The sequence below is a fragment of the Phyllopteryx taeniolatus genome, chromosome 2, assembly GCF_024500385.1.
Source record: "Phyllopteryx taeniolatus isolate TA_2022b chromosome 2, UOR_Ptae_1.2, whole genome shotgun sequence".
Classification (NCBI taxonomy): Eukaryota; Metazoa; Chordata; class Actinopteri; order Syngnathiformes; family Syngnathidae; genus Phyllopteryx; species Phyllopteryx taeniolatus.
The window spans coordinates 25,948,667-25,971,296 of NC_084503.1; the positions used below are offsets into that span (position 1 = coordinate 25,948,667).

The 22,630-nt window shown below is 40.8% G+C and overlaps 1 protein-coding gene and 1 pseudogene across 3 annotated transcripts in view; one reads left to right on the forward strand and one right to left on the reverse strand.

The window, feature by feature from the left end:
- heatr3 (HEAT repeat containing 3) overlaps positions 1–22,357 on the forward strand; it is a 35,366-nt gene extending 13,009 nt beyond the window's left edge. For 2 of the 3 annotated variants that reach the window (XM_061765533.1, XM_061765535.1), the window contains 8 exons: positions 5,412–5,502; positions 5,615–5,757; positions 6,909–6,991; positions 7,064–7,200; positions 15,204–15,292; positions 15,381–15,524; positions 15,894–16,070; positions 16,697–22,357. In XM_061765533.1, the coding sequence (XP_061621517.1) occupies positions 5,412–5,502; positions 5,615–5,757; positions 6,909–6,991; positions 7,064–7,200; positions 15,204–15,292; positions 15,381–15,524; positions 15,894–16,070; positions 16,697–16,810 (978 nt within the window). In that variant the 3' untranslated portion in view covers positions 16,811–22,357. The remainder of the gene's footprint in view (positions 1–5,411; positions 5,503–5,614; positions 5,758–6,908; positions 6,992–7,063; positions 7,201–15,203; positions 15,293–15,380; positions 15,525–15,893; positions 16,071–16,696) is intronic. The other variant, XM_061765534.1, reaches the window with a different exon arrangement.
- On the reverse strand, positions 20,951–21,057 carry LOC133474535 (5S ribosomal RNA; annotated as a pseudogene).
- Positions 22,358–22,630: the final 273 nt, after the last annotated feature.

A 22,630-nucleotide genomic window follows, 5' to 3' on the forward strand; every position in this document is an offset into this window, starting at 1 on the left:
AGCACAAATAGGAAAACAACCATTCACACTAGGGCGGCACGGTATTTTTTTTGAGCATCGTCAGTGTGATGTACGTTTGCACAATAGTCACAACGCAGGCTCTGCTGTGATGTTGGTGTACTGGAAAATACAGTGAATCAACTGTAATATTAAAAGTAGACTTTACACCGATCTGATCGGCTTGGTCGGTATCGGCCGGTAATTAGCATTTTATGCTGATCGGCTTTGCCATAATTTGCCAATCTGATCAATCCGCAAAAGACATTTACTCCGCGTCGCCATCGTGTACAGTATATTTGAATCCAAAAGATAGTTTATTTTTAGCCTTATCGTGTCTTGACGTAGTACTGTAAATATCTGACTGTCAATAAAGTTATTTAAAAAAAAACATGTCGGCGGTGTGGGACAGACAACACGTCTGAAACCGACAACACGTAATGCGTGGATCAGACTACAAGACAAATTTGGTCTTTCACGATTAGTGAGTCTTTCAGACTACTGCAATAAAATCTTGTATTCCGATACTATCGCATCCCGTCTTTTACGATCACTGAGCTTTATCTTGTCAACTCAAACACAACCAGATAGATTTGTTACCATGGTGACGACAACAACAATGGATCGCGCTGTGTATTATAAGAACAAAATGGCGAAAAACGTCTGCTAGCAAATTTTAATTTTATGAACAAGTGTCGAATAGGGAAAAAAGGCGGTGAAGTCATTATTTCAGTGTAAAAAAATTATACTGGGTGATTTTAGCTCTTTTTAATATCTCTGTTTTTTTATTTAAAGGTGACCCAAAGGTTATTGTTTTAATAATTTATAGGCCTCCAAGATACAATACAAAATTTATGGAGGATCTTTCAGAGCTGCTGTCATTTATTTGTACTGACTACAACTATTTTGTCATAATGGGAGACTTTAACATTCATATTGACAATAAAATGGAAAAAGAAATCTGAAGAATTCTCTGCTATACTAGACACATTTGACCTTTCTCAACATATTAAGAGTCCAACCGACACTCAAGGTCACATCTTAGACCTGGTCATCTCTAAGGATGTTGAAATTCTATCAATTGACATCAAGGATATGGCTATTTCTGACCATTTTCGTGTATTGTTTGAATTACAGATTCTTTCAAAAGTTCAGACAACCTCAGTCTATTAAGAAAAGGTACATAAATGAGAATACCGCCACTAGGTTTATGGAGACCATTGCTGTGCCACAAACTGTGAATGCTGAGACAGTTGATGAACTTTTGGATAATTTCACCTGTAAAATCTTAAATGTCATGAATGCTGTCGCTCCTATTAAAACTAAGACAATCTTGAGGCGACCTAGAACACTGTGGAGGAGCACAATGATGTTAAAGACCTCCAAAGCAAAGTGTAGTAAAGCAGAACGTAAGTGGAGAAAAACTAAACTCCAAATTGACTATGACCTCTCCAGAGAAAGTCTTTGTAATTTTAACCAAGAGTTAGTCAGGGCTAGACAGCAACAGTAAGAACTTCAACAATACTCGCACTCTGTTTGCTGTGGTTGACAAGCTCACAACCCCCTTCCGAATCAGATAGCTCCAGAACTCCTAACAGCAGATAAATGCAATGAATTTGCTTATTTTAGTGAAAAAAAATACAATTCAGCAGGTTAAATATTAGCACAAATCAACAAAATGATAAAATGATACTACATCTGAAGCCACCTAGGAAAAACTCTATTACCATGTCAGTATTTGATACAGTTGACCAAAAAACTGTAGCGATTCAGCGGTTCAGCAGCTGAAACCATCAACGAGCTGTCTTGACTCAATAACCAATGACTTTTTCAAAGATATTGCGAAGTCTGTGCTAGCTGATTTGCAGCAAATGATCAATTGCTCACTTCAGCCAGGCGAGTTTCCTAAAGCTCTTAAACTAGCTGCCATTAAGCCGCTGCTAAAAATTAGAATGGACGCTTTCATCTTAGCAAGCTATAGAGCCATCTCAAATCTCCCTTTCATAGCCAAAATTGTTGAGAAAGTTATTTTTAACTTCTCAGCAATTTCTTGAACTTTAATGGACTTTTTGACATATTTCAATCAGGGTTCCGAACTCATCACAGTACAGAATCTGCTCTTATCAAAGTGCTAAATGATATTAAGGTTAAATACTTACTCGGGAAAGGTGTCAATTCTGGTCTTGTTGGAAACTCAGTGCGGCTTTTGATATGGTAGATCATGATATACTGCCACAGGTTGGAAGCGTGGGTAGGACTAAATGGAACACTCCTTAAATGGTTCAGGTCGCAACTGGAGGAAAGGAGTTATTTTGTAACCATTGGAAGTGTTCAATCTCATCGAATGTCAATGACCTATGGGGTTCCTCAAGGGTCAGTTCTTGGACCCCTCCTGGTCAGCCTGTATATGCTACCCTTGGGTCAAATTCTTTAGAACTTTAATTTTGACTATCATAGCTATGCAGATGACACACAGTTATATCTAGCAGTGTCTCCAGATTACTAAAGTTCAATTGAGGTGTTGTGTCACTGTCTAAAACAGATAAATATCTGGATGAGCCAAAATTTTCTTCAATTAAACCACAACAAAACTGAAATAATTGTTTTTGGCAATAAAGAAAAGAGGATTGCTGTTAGTAAATACCTGGAGTCACTCTCTTTAAAGACCAAGTTCGAAACCATGGTGTTCTGATAGATTCCAACTTGACTTTCAACAGTCATGTCAAATCAATTACTAAAACTGCCTTCTACCATCTGAAGAACATATCCAGAGTGAAGGCTTGCATGTGTCAAGCAGACCAGGAGAAGCTCATCCATGCTTCTATATCAAGTAGACTTGACTATTGTAATAGTATTCTGACTGGACTCCCGAAAAAGAGCATTAAACAGCTGCTGCTCATTCGGAATGCTGCAGCTCTGGTTCTGACCAGAACAAAGAGGTCAGAGCATATTACTCCAATTCTAAAGTCTTTACACTGGCTTCCAGTCAGCTTTAGAATAGATTTTAAAGTTCTGCTACTGGTCTATAAATCACTAAACGGTTTAGGTCCTGAATACATGAATGAAATGCTAATGGAATATAAACCCAGTCGGGCTCTGAGATCGACCGACTCAGGTCAAATAGTGGAGCACAGAGTCCAAAGCAAACATGGTGAAGCATCCATCCATCCATCCATTTTCTGAGCCGCTTCTCCTCACTAGGGTCGCGGGCGAGCTGGAGCCTATCCCAGCTGTCATCGGGCAGGAGGCGGGGTACACCCTGAACTGGTTGCCAGCCAATCGCAGGGCACATAGAAACTAACAACCATTCGCACTCACAGTCATGCCTACGGGCAATTTAGAGTCTCCAATTAATGCATGTTTTTGGGATGTGGGAGGAAACCGGAGTGCCCGGAGAAAACCCACGCAGGCACGGGGAGAACATGCAAACTCCACACAGGCGGGGACGGGGATTGAACCCCGCACCTCAGAACTGTGAGGCTGACGCTCTAACCAGTTGGCCACCGTGCCGCCATGGTGAAGCAGCATTTAGCTATTATGCTGCACACAAATGGAATACGTTGCCAACAGAAGTGACGTCAACCCCAAGTCCAGATTAAAAACTCTTCTTTTTTCCCATGCTTTTTAGAGCATTTCCACTTTTAAATGATATTTCTTGCACTGTGCGCTGTTTTAATTGTATTTTTATTTTATTTTTTTATCTTTGTTTTAAATGTTTCTAAGCTGTTTTTTTTCTTTGTTTTTAAATGCTTTTAATCATGTAAAACACATCTAGTTACCATGTGTATGAAATGCGCTATATAAATAAATTTGCATTGCTTTACCTGAAGATCGCTCATGGCACCCTGTTTGGGAATCATTATTGTATCATCACATACAATGATATGATATGCCGCAATGTAAATATTTTATCCCGCCCCTATTCGATATTGGTACTAGACTGACCCACTAGATGAATTGTCATGTTCAGGCGGGTACACTCTGGGTGGATCTCATTTCCATATTTTGAGCTTCCTCTGTCCTATTTTATGGGCTGAAATATGTGCCACAAGGAATTGAATTTGAATTTACAAACTTAATTTGAAAAACGTAATCTGAATTTGTATTAACTGAAGTCCAATAAACTTGAAAGTGAATGTAAGAATTTTTTTATCCGCAATGAAAATTCAAATTATATATTTTCACATTCAGTTTGATCATTTCAGATTCAGTTCGACAAATTAAATTTCAAATTAGCTGTGAGAGACATCCGGGAACCATAAGGAATAGCAATCGATCGGCGATACACAGATCTCGTCTTCGGCCAATCAGCGCCTTTGTTTTTTATCACGTGACATTGGGATTCTCCGGGAAGTCAAATCTTCTAACCGGCGACAGTATTTTAACCTTTATACCACCTTTCTTTAACCTTTGTGGAATGCATCATACGGTCAGAAAGCGATAAAAAGGTGCTTCCTTTCGAACATCGGAAACGACATATCACACTGACGTGACTAAGTTGTCTTTCCAGTTCTTTTCCAACATAATGTATTCCAGTCATAGAACTCCATGCCTTAGGCTTTACCGAGACCTAGGGGTAGAAATAGCACACAGCACATCTCGATACAGACAGCACTGTTTCAAATGAATTTAGGGGTTTACATGAATTATTAGGAGTCCAGCCTTTATGCAGCCGGATGCCTGGATATATATATTATATTAAAGTCAAATATAATCACCCCTGTTACTGTTTACAACTTTGTAGGTGCAAAGACGATTGTGATTGGTCAATCTCAAACTGGTGCCATCCGCCTCCCCGCCGCCATATATTTACAAGTGACTCGTAAATATTAGTGTTAAATACTACCGCAAATACAACAGACGCTCAGCAAAATATGTATACTAAAATAATCAAGGAATGTTTTAACTATTTAATTTGAATTTCTCAATCTGGCTGGTGTACGCCCATTTTCAAAAGTCACCAGTGACGAGCTATGAGACTTCTGCAGAGGATACATCAGACGTCCCTCGATTTAAGCAAGCTTCAGGAAAGTTCCTCGATGCTCGCTCCTCGCTCCTCTATGCGTGTTTAAGACAGTTGAGACGCTCCTTAATACGGTGGCATAACAGCAACTTCCGGGTCGCCTTCAATGTTTTGAGGAGCGATTTGAGATCCACCCTCAGTCTGGGGTACCCGGTAGGCAAGTACCACGACCTTGGCTAGACAGAACTCCCTCTTAGCCATCTCCCTGCAAATTGATATTGAAGCAGATGTTTGGCATGCTGCAGCCATACAAAAAGTCATCTGCCATCCTCCATTCAGGCTGTGTGTGTTCAAACACACACACACAAACATACCCACGGCCATTGTGATTTAACTGGCTGAACAATCTTGGCCACTGTGTTGACTCACAAGGCGGCTTGTTTGCATCTAGAGGGAGATGGAGGAGCTGAGGGAGGCGGTGGCCTTGCTGACGGCCCAGCAGACGTCCCTGGAGATTCTCGTCAACATGTGCTGCTCTGACGGTGAGGCTTACATTGACATGATTTCCACTGACATGACTGCCATGTTTTTTGTATTTGGCGAAAGATGCAATAATGACGCATTCTTGAAGAGACTTGATGTGCATGTGTTCAGATCCCTCTGATGACGAGTGGGAGGAATCGTCGAGCAGCGATGAAAGCGAACCACCGGCCGACAGCTTGTCCAGCCTTATGTTGCCGCTGTGTTTGTCGGCGGAGGTGCATGCGGCCCTTATAAACCACAACATCCCTGAAAAGGCAAATTTACAAATACAATAATTCCTTTCTATATTGCAGTTCATTTATTGGGGATTCAGTGCATCACAGATTTTTAATTTTTTTTTGATGATCAGTATCGTGCAGTAACTTGCACATCTTTGGTTCAGTTAGCATTGCTGACTATTTGGCTATAATGTGGCAGAAGCAGTGACAGAAGGACAAATAGGATCTTTTACTTTTTACTTACTACAGAAAAATAAACCTTACTGAGCAATTTCAACTCACACATTTAAGTTACCAAGTTTCTTAGTAATGCAGTGAACATGACTGGCATGCCACTGATTAACACACAAGGCACAGTGAGAGTTTGATAAAATTAATTCACAAATATCAACCTAGCCCGACGTACAGTATAAGTAATGCACACACGTATAAAAAATATAGAACAATATGGAACAAATGCAAGAGCAACGTTTAGCTTGATTTTCTACACCCTGTAGTTAAAAAGAACACTGCAAGGAATTCTGGGAAGCATTAGCAAGCACCATGATGCTTTGCGCTGCCTACAACACGAGACCGTCACTGTGAGGCACATTGCCTAATGGTTTCGCCAGCAAATCGCCTCTCTTTAGTATGTTCTCATGGGTTGACTTTCATGTCATTCAAGCAGAGCACACGTGCTTGTGTAGAGTGTGTGCTTAAATCCTCAAAAAAGGTGGACAAATAAATAACTGCACCTCTCTATCACGTATTGACTTTGAATTGTGTACCTCTATATGAAACTTTAAAATGTATACAAACTATCAGTAAATAATTGATCGGTACTTCATTGATTTTGTCTATTGCGGGGGTTTACTGGAATTTAACCCCATCGATATATGAGGGATTACTGTACACAGTGAAACCCCATGCTTGCATGGATATTCTGCAAGTACACAGGCCTCCTCCCAAAACCCCAAAACATGTTACGCTCCATTAAAGACTCTAAACGTACTAGAGCGGCTCCAACTACCGGAGACAAATTCCTTGTGTGTTTTTGGACATACTTGGCAAATAAAGATGATTCTGAAATTAGCTGGCAAATTGTCCAGGGTGTTCAGTAATCCCACGCATATTCATGATTTCGTTTTTCACAAATTCACCTATTGATTTTTTTTAACCTATTGTAATATTTGTTGCCTTGATTGAAGGTGCTCAAAAAGACACAGTTCCCCAGGCAGGAAGCCATGGACGTGTGCTGCCAGACTCCCTACTGGAGAACCCTCGTAAAGAAGTAAACTGACCGCTCACAGTAGGTTTTAAAGCACTTTCTATTTCTGTGACACTGGTCTTCTCCCCTGGGCAGAATGGAGCGGGTCCAGTCTCGCGCCCTGACATGCCTCCACAGCATCCTTTCTGGCATGGACGCAGAGTCTCTGGGGGGGGCAGCAGCCCTGCAGGAGGCGGCACAGCACCTGTCTGCACTGCTCTTTGGCACACCAGGTACCGCTAATACCTCAATTACGATGGATAAAAAGATACTGTGAATAGATGGATGATAGATAAATGGACACAGGAGATACACAGTTGATTGATTGATCCAGTAGTTAGATACCATAGATAGATTGATGGATAGATCTAGTAGATACTGGAAATAGATTGATGATACAATAGATACAGTAGATGGATGGATGAATAGATAATGTAGATACAGGGGAGAAATGTATAAAGTGGCGAGATGGATGGGTAGTTATAATAGATGGATGGATAGATAGCTGGATGGGTGGATGTGCCCTGCGACTAGCTGGCGCCCAGTTCAGGGTGTAGTCCGCCTTTTGACGGAAGTCAGCTGGATAGGCTCCAGCACACTGCGACCCTAACCAGGATAAGCGGTGTTGAGAATGGATGGATGATTTCCAACAGTCTCTTGTATTCATTACATAGAGCGTGATAAGATAAGCAGTATTGAGAGTGGATGAATGGATAGATATGTTAGATAGATGCTGAATCTAGTAGCTACAGGAAATAGATGAATACAGTAGATGGGTGGCTAGATTGATACAGGAGAGAGATGCAGGAGAGGGATGGATCATAGTAGGTACTGTAAATACAGTAGCTGTCTAGCTACAGTAGAAAGAGGAAATTTATGTATAGTATAAAATGGATGGACGATGGATACAATAGATCGAGAGCTCCAGTAGATAATGTAGATATGAGTGGCGGGCAGTGCATTGCCTTCACTCTGTAACCAAATCAGACCACAAAAATGTAACCCTTAAACGACTGGAGGCTGCTCAGCCGAGACACGCTCTATGTAATGAATACAAGAGACTGTTGGAAATCATCCATCCATTCTCAACACCGCTTATCCTGGTTAGGGTCGTGGGGTGCTGGAGCCTATCCCAGCTGACTTTGAGCGAAAGGCGGACTACACCCTGAACTTGTCGCGAGTCAGTCGCAGGGCACATATAGACACGGACAACCATTTGCACTCACATTCACACCTACAGGCAATTTAGCGTCTATAACTAACCTACCATGTTTTTGAGATGTGGGAGAAAACTGAACCCACACTGCCCGCACCAAAGTCAGGCAAGTGTACCACTAGACCATCAGTGACGTTGGAAATCAATTAATACAATTTTATGTGAGTTGTAAATGCAGGTCAAATGCTTTTGATAATGGTTAGACAAGCAGAGAAGGCTTTGAAGGTGCCCACTGCACGCCTCTGGTAGATTGATACAGTAGATTCATTAGATACAGCCGATGGATGAATTCAATAGATATAGTGGGAGGAAATATAATGTGAAACCTTTGGAATTTCTTAGATTTCTGCAGAAATTGGTCATAAAATGTCTGATTTTCATCTAAATCACAAGAATAAACAGTCTGCTTAAACTAATACCACACAATTATGTTTTCCAATTTTTACTGAAAAGAGCATATAAACATTCACAGGACAGGGAGGAAAACGTAAGTGAACCTCTAGGCTAGGGATTCTCCAAGAGCTAATCAAAGTCAGATGTGAGCCAACGTAGAGTCCAATCAATGAGACAAGATTAAAGGTCCAGGGGCCTCATGTACAAAAGGTGCGTATGCACAAAAACGTGGTGTCCATTCTTTTTCATGGCAAAGTTCAGATGTATCAAGAGTGACATGACCGTGGAAATGTGCAGTGCCTCACGCCAACTGCATGGCTGGCGTACGCACGTTTCTGCAGCTTTTGGTGCTTTGGCGACACTTAGAGGTGATGCTGGGAAACTGTTCTCATAAATCTGCACACCAGAGACACATGAATAATTAGCACTGATGAACAATTCATGCCTGGCAACATTTGATTTCAACAATACAATTGAGGCAAGGACTGCAAATTCATTTGTTAACCAGTGTATTTAATGAACCACTGATATTTGTGAAGACACCTATTAATTGATCAAGGTGATCACTTATGCCGCCTATTGCCCTCACAATCGCTTCGTGACTCCAGCACATACACTGAAAAAAAGAGTCCTTTGAATTTACTTCATTTGAACATGTACATCGGTTGCACATGATTAAAATGTGTTTAAATTGACATAATTTACCCTTTCTTCTCCAAAAAAAACCATGATTTTTTTTGTCAGTGTGCGTGTCCTCTCCTGTGTATTAAAATAATAAATTGCGTCATCAAAAAGGAGTCAAAGTTTTTCCATATCCTCTTTGATATGCTGATGTACTTCTATTTGAATTCAAAAGATGTATTACAAATACCACACGTATAACATTTACGCATGAACCTTTATCTCACAGGGCTGAGTGTAGGTTACTGTATGAACACATTTGTTATGAGTTCTAAAAATACATGGTATGAACCTTGTGGGGTGATCATAGTCAGCCACATGCCCTCCCATCACCCCTGAGAGAGCAGCGTCACCCATGATCGCAGCGATTCTCTCCGAACGGGGTGAGGCCCTCCGCGCCGGTTCTTCCGCCTTTTTTTGGCCACACTTTGGCGGGAGGCAGCGGTCCGCCGCTTCACATCCACCTTAATGTCTGACCACTTCTTTTTTAGTTCAGTGTGTGCGCGTTATTCTGTCTCCACAGCATTGACAGCCGCACACGTGCTGTCCCATTCACTCCTCTTTTGCATGTTGTTAACGCCATAGGACAGTGTGCCAAAGAGAATTTTCTTGCGTGCCTGCACTTCATTGAGCCACTTCACATTCAGAAAAAAATATTTTTCTTCATTACCTTGCTCATCTCAGGGGCAGGGTTCATTTAAATATGATTTGCATATTCAAATGTGGGCGTGGACAGGGAGGAGTCGGCTACTCCAACATGTGCGCTCATTTCCACATTGATTGGAATGTACGAAGGAAATGTGCTTGGATTCATGAGTACGCAGCGTTTCATACATCTAAATATTTTTGTGCGCATGATGTTTTCTGGATTTGAGCGTACGCCATGTTTTAGGAGGAAATCCAGGCAAGTCTTTGTACATGAGGACCCAGAGCTGCCAAATGTTAAGGAATATCCGTATTTTCTTACTGAAATCACTGAACGCTGACTCGTCACAGGCGTAACATCGATTATTCTGGACATTGGGGGGATCCAACGTCCGACATCATCGGCCAGAAAGGTGTCTGGCCACCGTGACGAAAATTTCATGAAGGAGTTCGATGATATAAACACTATATTATTTTAAAAAAGAGAGTGGGGAAACAAAGCTAATTGGCGCACGCTACTTTGACGGGAGGCAGAGGAGTGAGTAGGAAAAGACAGAAAAGCATGCTGCTGGTAGCTAAGCTATTGTTACAAGCAGTCACAAAACATCGAAATAAGTGATTTGGTGAAACAATACATTCTCCCAGGCCTGGCTAGAACTGCGTTATAGCAGAGAGTAACCAAGATGGAACAACAAATTAACAAGACAACTAATATGCATCTGAAGACATAAATGTAAAACAATTCACGGCCTCACAAGACATCCCCTGAACTGGAAATGAAATGTGTCATCTGAGAAACGGGGTCAGGTTAAAAGTGTATGATTATTAATCATAAATATTTACAATAACCTTTATTAGTCCCACAATGGGGAAATTTCCATCATTTCAATAGCAATAGTGGATATAGGAAATATAAATATATACCGTAATTTCTTGTGTATAATGCGCATTTCCCCCCGCCCCCCAAAAATTGTCAAAGTCAATAGTGCGCATTATGGAGTATAGGGGAAAATAGAAAAAAACTGAATGAAAATGAAAAAAACTATCCATCTACAAGTTGTGAAAAAGCTATACACCTTCATTCCAATATGCCACCGCCACCTAGAGGTTATGAGAAAGGTGTAACCTTTCATTCTAATATACCACCGCCACCTATAGGTGATGAGAGAGCTATAGCCTACACTTTCATTCCAATATGACGGGTATGTATGACTGCATATATGTACCGTTGTGCTCATAAGTTTACATACCCTGGCAGAATTTGTAAAATATAGGTTATTTTTTTTTAATAGGACTGATGACTGAAAATCAACCGTCATTAATTTCTTTATGGTTATGTTTTGTTCAATAATGATGCTTTTCTGAAATGCTTGACAGTTTAATTTGAATCACATCCATCCATCCAGCAACCCTTTATTGCTCAGTGATTGTTTTTCCTCAATGTCTTTATGTCTCAAAAGTGTTCTCTGTCAATTGACTGTCTGTTGTCGTACTAGAGCGGCTCCAATTACCGGAGACAAATTCCTTGTGTGTTTTTTGGAAATACTTGGCAAATACAGATGATTCTGATCCCAGCTATCTTCGGGTGGGAGGGGGGGTACACCCTGAACTGGTCGTCAGCCAATCGCAAAGCACATATAAATAACCAGAATATGCAGTGTTGCGAATGGATGAATCCCATTAAAATAAAATTAAATGTGTTTTGCCTGGCCCTTCATGTTTTCTTTAAATAATTGTACCCATCTTACAAATTCTGCCTGGGTAATCAAACATATGAGCACAATTGTGTGTTTTCTCATGTACTAAATAAAAGTAGGGCTGTGAATTTTAAAATAAGAGCAAGTAAAAAAAAAATTATTACATGTTCAAATGAAGTCCTTAACATCAGAATAATTTGAAAAAACTAAAACAATATAGATAGTTCATTTTGATCATATGGTTAGAAGCAAAATCATGCATTGTAAAAATGCATTATACAGAGGTAGAAGGGTTTTCCAGAATTTTGAGGTAAAATTTGGGTGTACGTATTATATATGGGTGCGCATTATACACAAGAAATTACTATAAATAGCATGCAAGAGAAGACATCTCTACAAGTACATTCACAAAATAGAAATCTAAACTATTGTCTATGCATAAACTATCCAATTCAATCTATCAGCAATTTTATTTGGTTGTTTACATAATAGAGTGCCGAGTTTTAATTGACTTTTAAGATCTGATTAATCTGATTTAATAGACAATAATACAAAAAAAATAATAATTTTATAATCAAGGTTGAAAACAGAATTGGTAAAGTCAAAATCTCATACTTTGATTCAGGCTGCAACTGCTTCCGCCGTTCTAAGGCTGATGCAATAAAAACATTAAAATAAAAAATATTGAAACCATCATTTATTAAGTTACGATTATAGTGTAATGGTTATGTTGTGCCATTGAACAGTATGCAGACTTATTTTTATCCTATTACAAAATATTGTGCAAAACTGTCCCATGATAATGTTCTTGAAAAAAAAATTGAAAATATGGAAATTTAGACATTGTTCTGGAAGTGACTCTCCTTAGGTTGGCACATCTGGAGGTCTGGCTTAAAGCTGTTCTGACCACTACAAAACGCACACCAGTTTAGAATTCTCTCCTGTCTAGAAGCATTGTCTGATGTCTACCATGCCTCGCTCAAAAGAGCTCTCAGAAGACCTGCGATTAAGAATTGGTGATGTATATAAAGCTAGATAAGGTTACAAAAGTGTTTCTAAGTCATGTTCATCAGTCCGCGGTTTGACAAACTGTCTATAAATGGAGAAAGTTCAGCACTGTTGCTTCTCTTCCAAGGAGTAAATCTGAACCTAGGTTGTAAACAAGACTGCAAGAGGACGTCACAGCATGCCAATTAATGTAAAAAAGAAAAAGAAAAAAAAGAAGCCTACATTTCAGCTAAAGACTTACAGAAATGACTGTCACATGCCAACATCTCTGTTGACAAATCTATCATACATATAACAAACAAGAATGTGGTTCATGGGTGAACAACAAGGAGGAAGCTGTTGCTGTTTAAGAAAACATTGCTGCACATTCAAAGTTTGGTAAAGAGCAGTTGGATGTTCCACAGCACGACTGGCAAATTATTATGTGGACAGCTTAAATTAAAGTTTCATTGTTTGGGAGGAGTACACAACGCCATGTGTGGAGGAAAACTGGTGCAGCACACCATCAAAACCTGATCCCAACTGTGAAGCATGATTGAAGGAGCATCATGGTATGGGCATGATTATTTTTTTTACCTCAGGGCCTGGACAGCTTGCTGTCGTCAATGGAAAAATGCATTCACAGGTTTATCAAGATATTTTGCGCAACAACTTAGGCCATATGTCCAACATTTGAAGCTCAAGAGAGGATCTTTCAACAGGACAATGATCCAAAATACAGAAGCAAATCAACAACTGAACAACTTCAAAAGAAGAAAATACGTGCTCTGGAGTGGCCCAGTCAAAGTCCTAACCTCATCCCAATCTAAATGCTGTGGCATGACCTCAAGAGAGCTATTCACACCAGACATCCCAGGAATCTTGCTGAACTACAACACTTTGTAAAGAGGAATGGTCTAAAATTCATCCTGATCGTTGTGCACGTCTGATCTGCAACTGCAGGAAATGTTTGGGTGAGGTTATTGCTGCCAAAGGAGGGTCAACTAGTTATTAAATCCAAGGGTTTACTTACTTTCTCCTCCCTGTCCTGTGAATGTTTACGTTATGCTTTTTAAAAATATGAAAACACAATAGTTTGTGTGGTATTAGTTTAAGCAGAATCTGTTTATTCTTGTGATTTAGATGATCAGAGTACATTTTATGACAAATTTATACAGAAATTTAAATTCCAAAGGGTTCACATACTTCCTCCTACTGGACATAGATGGATAAAGTACAAGATAAATAGGTGAATGAATACAATGGATGGATAGATAGAAAACTACCTATTTATCTATTTAACTACTCTTAAATGTATTCACTAATTGGCAGGGAGAAATCACATGGTTCTACTAATGCCTTATCGTTGAGGCATATGGCGTCCATTTTGAATCAGATTACCAAATATGGTAGGGCTATATTCATCTTGGTTTCACTCAAAAGCGTAAAGGTAGACTTGAGTTCAAATACAATTCTTTTCTCTTTAAAATATATGAGCTCCCTTCACATTGGCATACAGGAGGTCCAGTTTTATTTCTCTTGTTGCACAATGTACATGTGTGAAGTGAAGAAGGGAGTATTCGCGATAGGCTTGTTTGCGACCGACATATCACTACACTGATGAGTTTCATGCAATTATCATACATACTTTCTGTTCACTTTTAAGCACAATAGAAACTATATCTGTCACGTACGTGGTTAGGGCGAAGACGAGTAACGCAAGGCAAGAACATGGTGGACCCAATTGCAGGGAAGCAGGGAGGCAAGGCAGGAGTGCGGGAGTCTCAAAATAATATTTAATCTTCAAAAAAGGGAAAACAAGGATATTGGCTAAAGCAAAACTGAACGAAGTCCCACAACAGATAAACCAAAGTAACAAAGAAACACTTGAATATCTAAAACTGGAAACAAACTATGACCTGTGAGTAAGACGTGGAATAGATAGGGAAAATGACACCTGACAATGACATACCACAATGATAAAGACAACTGACGACTATGACATGGCAAAGACGTGACAACGACAATGAACCGACAAGAACTGAAAGAAACCAGGGAACTAAATACAAACAAATTGACGAGACAACGAGGAACACCTGGACAAGACACGAGTGGCTGGAGAGAGCTGATTGGTCGACACAAAGTAGACGAGAACAGGTGGACACAACAACCTAATGAGCACACGACAAACAGGGAAACATGGAACAAAACTAAACACAACCCAAACCAAAACACAGACCATGACAATATCAGCAGCTAGTTAAGGAGAAAAAACAGGTGCAGACATATTTGAGGAAATATGTGACATTCGTGATGATGCAAGTACATATGGGCTCGTGATTGGCTTAAATGGAGATGACTGCAGTTGCATCAAAATACAAATGGTGCTTGGTGGTTTCTGCAACCAAACCTTTCATTTCAACAATATTTACATAGTAGTAGTTGTTTTGTTTTGCAGGGTTAGGGAATGCACCATTGAATAGGTGTGACTATTTTTTATCTAAATAGCACTTGACTGCTTTTGCGTTTCAACTCTTGAATTTTAGATGTAGATTTGATCTTTTTGGATGCTATTACATTGTGTCCCTAATGTATTGTATTTTTACCCCTCACATAGAGATTCCAACAGATGAGGAGTTCCTGGAGGCAGTCATCAGTGCAATGCGGTCTCTTTTACAGATGACTGCCTCAAAAAATATCGCTCAGGTAACAAGAACGTCATCCTGGAGGGGTGAAAATAGTTTATTACGATATAATCAGTGTAATTTGTAACTTTTTGTTTGATGTATGACAGTCCATAAGTCTGCAACAATTGATGAGCCTCAGCGAAGCTGCCGCGCGCTGTGATGTCATCAGCGTGAGGGTCAACGCCGTTGCCATCCTGGGCATTGCCGGCAGCACCCTCGCCAAAGAAAAGGGCTCAGCTCAAACTCTTCAGGTCACGTCCTTTCACACTGCCTGTAAAAGTCTCTTATTTTTCTGCCTTTTTTTTTTTTTTTTTTTTTTTTTTATTATTATTTTTTTTTATACAAGTGGTTGTTGAGTATATGGAATGGGGATATGAAGTAGTCCCTGCCTTTGGGGGTGGTATACTGCCCGTGAAAGCCGGTATTTGCTAGCTTGTTGCTGTTCTATATAAACTGCACCGACACTGAATGGGGCGAAGAAGGTAACCCTGAAATTTTCTGCCTTTGGATTAATGGGTAAATCTTTTTTTTTTTTTTTTTTTTTTGCAGGATCTCTGTGTGGAAAACAAAGGCTTGTATTCTTGTCCATTCGTCTTTTTAATGAAACATTTCTTCCACAGGTGATTGGGAATGGCTTGCTCCAAGTAGCAAACAACGATGCCAACCTAGTGGTCAATAGCGAGGCCCTGGACGCTCTTTTTGACGTGTTTGCGGACGGCGAGGAGGCGGAGAAGGCAGCCAAGAACATCCAGTTACTTCCCGGTTTAAAGACTCTTCAGCCTGTGTTTAAGGCTAAGGTACCTTGTTTTTGTTGTTGTTTTGGAATTCAAACCATCCTCACGCCTGACATCAGCAAATCTTGAGCGCGCAGTATGAATCAAATATTAAGCAATTAGAATGCATGTAGCTGAAAGCATCATGCTAATGACAGGACTTAAGTCGACGTGGAAAATTTCCATTTTTATGGGGTAATCAGAAGCCCCTTTCGCACTGTCTGTGATAGCCGATTTTTTTTTGTTTTGATGTGGTTATCCTGTATAAATGGCAACAACACAGAATAGGCGAACAGAGTCGAAGTATCAGAAGCCACTTTCACACTGCCTGAAATGCCATCATTTAAGTTTTATTATACAGCTGTAACCTGACATATTTTTTACACTTAAATGAGAGTGAAGAATGCTAAACGTACAACAATGCCTGTACAGTTAACGTAATAATCTTTTATGATGGTGACAGTTTAACCCTGGAACAGATGAGTGGACTTTACATGATTTCCAGTGAATAATTTGAAGTCAACCAACATTATGTTGCACTGTATTTTGGACACACAATACACTATCTGTACATCACATAGAAGATTTGAGGATTTCCCCAGGGAATACGTGGTTGTTGTCTAAATTCTTTGCTTCGTTTTTGTCGTCAGATCCGTAAGGTGGGAAGAGACAAGTACAGCCCGCAGCAGCTGTGCGTGATCGACAATGTCAGAGTCAACCTGAGGAGATTCATCAGCTACCTGGAGACTGTGGCCAAGAAGTGACCGGAATATGATTGTGAAAACCATCCAGTATTTATTATTATTAACATGTTTATTTTTTATTTGTCCTGGGTCCTAATTTCTATTTGAGGTTTCTTTGCTGTGAAGAAAGCAACTGCAGGTTGCCGTAAAGACAAGAAAACTGGGGTGTCTCATTTTCAATGGATTTCATGGAACGGGGTTTCTGAAATCGAGGGTGCAGGATCCCAAAATGGCTTCCTTTTTATTATTTTTGGGGGGTTGGCGATTGCCAGAGAGTTGAGATATTGTGTCATAGACTTGGACAATTAATGCAACAAGTTATGCAGTCATGAAATAACAGTAAATATTTGAATAAAAACACTCTAGGCCATAACAATAAGATGAAAAACAGTAAGTACAATGGTAACTGAGTGTTCTTTACACACTCTTTAACCTGTCCTGTTCAGCTGCATGGCCATGCAGAATGGTGGATCTGTATGCCTTTTGTGCTAGAACACTTTTGCTGTGCAACAGGGGAGTTTGAAATACTCCCTCTGCTTATTTTTTTAACTTTTTAATTATTCTGATGTTTATTGAAAATGCAGCCGGACAGAATGGGGTTTTAGGGGACAGAGTGGACAAGGGGAATAGTGGTGCGAACCACAGCAGAACAATAGACAGTCTAAAGATTTGACCACAAGTAACATTACAAAAGTCAAATTGTGTTCTTATTTGTGGTGGGGTGGGGACACACACACCCAGTGAGGACATGCAACAACTAACCAATAGGACAAGATGGGAGGACAGGAGAGGATGTGGGAAATGAGCAATGGAGTGCTACTGATGAGTGGTGTGGTGGGATGCTTTTCTTGTGTCTAAACACCTGTAAGAACCTGTGAGTTCATCTCTTAATATAACCTGTGTTATTGTCCCAGCATAAGCAATTCAGGCCAATAGCGTGCCTATGAAACTTATTAGTGAATGAACACCATATCACATGCATGTTAGTCAAGATGTACGCAAGTTGGAACACGCCGTTATCACTCTTCTTCTTTCTTCTTTTCCTTTCGGCTTGTCCCGTTAGGGGTCGCCACAGCGCGTCATCCTTTTCCATGAGAGCCTATCTCCTGCATCCTCCTCTCGAACACCAACTGCCATCATGTCTTCCCTCACGACATCCATCAACCTTCTCTTTGCTCTTCCTCTAGCTCTCTTGCCTGGCAGCTCCATCCTCATCATCCTTCTACCAATATACTCACTCTCTCTCCTCTGGACGTGTCCATTGAAGTCTGCTCTCTCTAACTTTGTCTCCAAAAACATCGAACCTTGGCTGTCCCTCTGATGAGCTCATTTCTAATTTTATCCAACCTGGTCACTCCGAGAGCGAACCTCAACATCTTCATTTCCGCCACCTCCAGCTCTGCTTCCTGTTTTCTCTTCAGTGCCACTGTCTCTAATCCATACATCATGGCTGGCCTCACCACTGTTTTATAAACTTTGCCCTTCATCCTAGCAGAGACTCTTCTGTCACATAACACACCTGACACCTTCCTCCACCCGTTCCAACCTGCTTGGACCCGTTTCTTCACTTCCTGACCACACTCACCATTGCTCTGGACGGTTGACCCCAAGTATTTAAAGTCCTCTACCCTTGCCATCTCTTCTCCCTGTAGCCTCATTCTTCCCCCACCACCCCTCTCATTCATGCACATATATTCTGTTTTACTTCGGCTAATCTTCATTCCTCTTCTTTCCAGTGCATGCCTCCATCTTTCTAACTGTTCCTCCAGCTGCTCCCTGCTTTCCCTGCAGATCACAATGTCATCTGCAAACATCATGGTCCACGGGGATTCCAGTCTAACCTCATCTGTCAGCCTATCCATCACCACTGCAAAAAGGAAGGGGCTTAGGGCTGATCCCTGATGCAGTCCCACGTCCACCTTAAATTCTTCTGTCACACCGACAGCACACCTCACCGCTGTTCTGCTGCCCTCGTACATGTCCTGTATTATTCTAACATACTTCTCTGCCACTCCAGACTTCCGCATGCAGTACCACAGTTCCTCTCTGGGTACTCTGTCATAGGCTTTCTCTAGATCTACAAAGACACAATGTAGCTCCTTCTGACCTTCTCTGTACTTTTCCATCAACATCCTCAAGGCAAATAATGCATCTGTGGTACTCTTTCTAGGCATGAAACCATACTGTTGCTCGCAAATACTCACTTCTGTCCTGAGTCTAGCCTCCACTACTCTTTCCCATAACTTCATTGTGTGGCTCATCAACTTTATTCCTCTATAGTTGCCACAGCTCTGCACATCACCTTTGTTCTTAAAAATGGGCACCAGTACACTTTCCTCCATTCCTCAGGCATCTTCTCACGCACTAGAATTGCTGGTCAAAAACTCCACAGCCACCTCTCCTAGATGCTTCCATACCTCCACAGGAATGTCATCAGGACCAACTGCCTTTCCATTTTTCATTCTCTTTAATGCCTTTCTAACTTCCCCCTTACTAATCATTGCCACTTCCTGGTCCACCACACTTGCCTCTTCTACTCTCCCTTCTCTATCATTTTCCTCATTCATCAACTCCTCGAAGTATTCTACCTAGCACACTGCTGGCACCAGTCAACATATTTCCATCTCTATCCTTAATCACCCTAACCTGCTGCACATCCTTCCCATCTCTATCCCTCTGTCTGGCCAGCCTGTATAGATCCTTTTCTCCTTCTTTAGTGTCCAACCTGCCATACATGTCATCATATGCCTCTTGTTTTGCCTTTGCCACCTCTACCTTTGCCCTGTGTCGCATTTCAATGTATTCCTTTCGCCTCTCCTCGGTCCTCTCAGTGTCCCACTTCTTCTTAGCTAACCGTTTTCCTTGTATGATTTCCTGTACTGTGAGGTTCCACCACCAAGTCTCCTTCTCTCCTTTCCTGACAGAAGATACACCAAGTACTCTCCTGCCTGCTTCTCTGATCACCTTGGCTGCAGTTGTCCAGTCTTCTGGAAGCTCTTCCCGTCCACCGAGAGCCTGTATCACCTCTTCCCGAAAAGCTGCACAACACTCGTCCTGTCTCAGCTTCCACCACATAGTTCTCTTCTCTGCCTTTGTCTTCCTAATTTTCCTCCCCACCACCAGAGTCATCTTACACACCACCATCCTATGCTGTCTAGCCACACTCTCCCCTACCACTACCTTACAGTTGGTAACCTCCTTCAGATTACAATGTCTGCACAAGATGTAATCCACCTGTGTGCTTCTACCTCCGCTCTTGTAGGTCACCCTATGTTCGTGCCTCTTCTGGAAAAAAAGTGTTCACTACAGCCATTTGCATCCTTGTTGCAAAGTCTACCACCATCTGTCCCTCCAAGTTCCTTTCCTGGATGCCGTACTTACCCATCACTTCTTCATCACCCCTATTACCTTCACCAACATGTCCATTACAATCTGCACCAATTACGACTCTCTCTCTGTCTGGGATGCTCAGAACTACATCATCTAGCTCCTTCCAGAATTTCTCTTTCACCTCCAGGTCACATCCTACCTGTGGGGCATAGCCACTAATCACATTACACATAACACCCTCAATTTCAAATTTCAGCCTCATCACTCGATCTGATACTCTTTTCACCTCCAAGACATTCTTAGCCAACTCTTCTTTTAAAATAACCCCGACTCCATTTCTCTTCCCATCTACACCATGGTAAAATAATTTAAACCCTGCCCCTAAACTTCTAGCCTTACTGCCTTTCCACCTGGTCTCCTGGACACACAATATATCAACCTTTCTCCTAATCATCATGTCAACCAACTCCCGAGATTTTCCTGTCATAGTCCCAACATTCAAAGTCCCCACATTCAGTTCTAGGCTCTGTGTTTTCCTCTTCTCTTTCTGCCGAAGAACCCGCTTTCCACCTCTTCTTCTTTGACTTCGACTTCGACCCACAGTAGCTGAATTTCCAACAGCGCCCTGCAGGTTGACGGCGCCGGTGGCGGACGTTGTTAACCCGGGCCACGACCGATCCGGTATGGAATTCTTTGGATGAACGCTCATATTTGTTTGGCAAGGTTTTAAGCCGTATGCCCTTCCTGACGCAACCCTCTGCATTTATCCGGGCTTGGGACCGGCCTACAGTTTGCACTGACTTGTGCCCCCCATAGGGCTGCATTTGAAAAAGCTTACAGCACCTGGTATTCCCAGGCGGTCTCCCATCCAAGTACTAACCAGGCCCGCCTGCTTAGCTTCCGGGATCGGGCGTTCTCAGGGTAGTATGGCCGTAAGCCACATGATTTCACTAATCTACACTAACTTATTAGTAAAGTTGTAAATGTTTTTAAAAAAATAAAAAAACATTTCTAGGCAATTAACATGAAACAAAAACTATGTGTTTGGTGGTAACCGACCATGCCATATGACCATGTATCTCCAAACTAATTCATCGTGAGCCATTTGGAAACTCGAAATCTTGTACGTTGGGTGGGCTGTTGTAAAGTGAGGACCTCCTATATCTTTAATGTAATACCTAGTGGTTAATGCCAAATAAATTTTATTAAAGGAGACATAATGTCCATTTTTCACTATTTCAAATGGTTCCCATGAGTTTTAGCTGATCTGAAATTAGCCTGTTTTGATAGGGCTGCCCTGTCCCATTTGAGTGAGTCACTGCTCATCCCTCCAGTATACTGCTGGGCCAATAGCAGTTATGGATTTTGTTCACATGACAGCTCGGGATGGCTTTACGTTTAATGTAATTCTGAGTCTTATGCCTGGATCAGACAACAAGACAAATTTGGTCTTTCACAATTGAACTATGTCAGACTACTGCCATGAAATCTTGCCATATCTTGGTCAGACAGTTGCAACAGTAGACATCATGTATTCCGATACCACCGTATCCCGTCTTTTACGATCATTGGGGTTTATCTTGTCAAATCAAATACTCTAACATAGTGCAATTGTGAAATACCAAATTTGTGTTGTAGTCTGATGCAGGCATTACCTGGCTGGTCAAAATGAAGTTCCAGTGTGTTATATCCTGATTGTTCCATGTTCTCTATTATACACTCTTATTTCTTTTCTCTTCTTTTTTCATTTTCAATGTGTATGTTTGTAATTTGTAAGTTTTTGTTTCCCTGACGACATTTTACTTTACAATAATTGTCGAGCTGACGACTAGGTTTTCAAGGCACAGCTATTCAAAATGTACTTTTTTTGCATGACATTGCGTCTTTTTTAATAAAAGTAAAGGCTATGTGTTTTTGGGATATGAATGGTTTTGTTTAGCAAATGTGCTGTTTTAAGGGAGTGGGGTTGGACAACTTTGCTGACTGAAGTTTGTGTAAAATGTTCAGTAAAAACAAACGTTTTGGTCTCATACACTGCCTATGTATTTTCTGGAAGCAGCAGGTTTAAATGGACAAATCTGTTTTTTGTGTGCAAAAATAATATAAATTTAGTATGCAGCAATTTTTCATTGGGGATACTGGTGACATTGTGTAATGGAGGATAATCGCAAAGTATGCCACTGGGCATCCTTTATATGTTGTGAGTGCCTTTTTAAAATAAAATATTTGTAAATTGTATTTTTGTTTACATGATATTGAAACAACTTTTGGACACATGTAACACACCAGTTGTCAGTTGAACACACAATCACAAATGGCAATTTTGTCAAGCAAATGCTAATATAAAATATACTACACTCCACTTATTACAACAATACGCATAAAACACCACAAGGTGACCATCTCCGTTACACATCTCCCAGGCATTTTCAAACGAGTAGTTTAACTTTATTTTAGTTATATTTATACTTATTGATACGCTCGTACATTTTCCTGTGCAGTTGTTGTGCC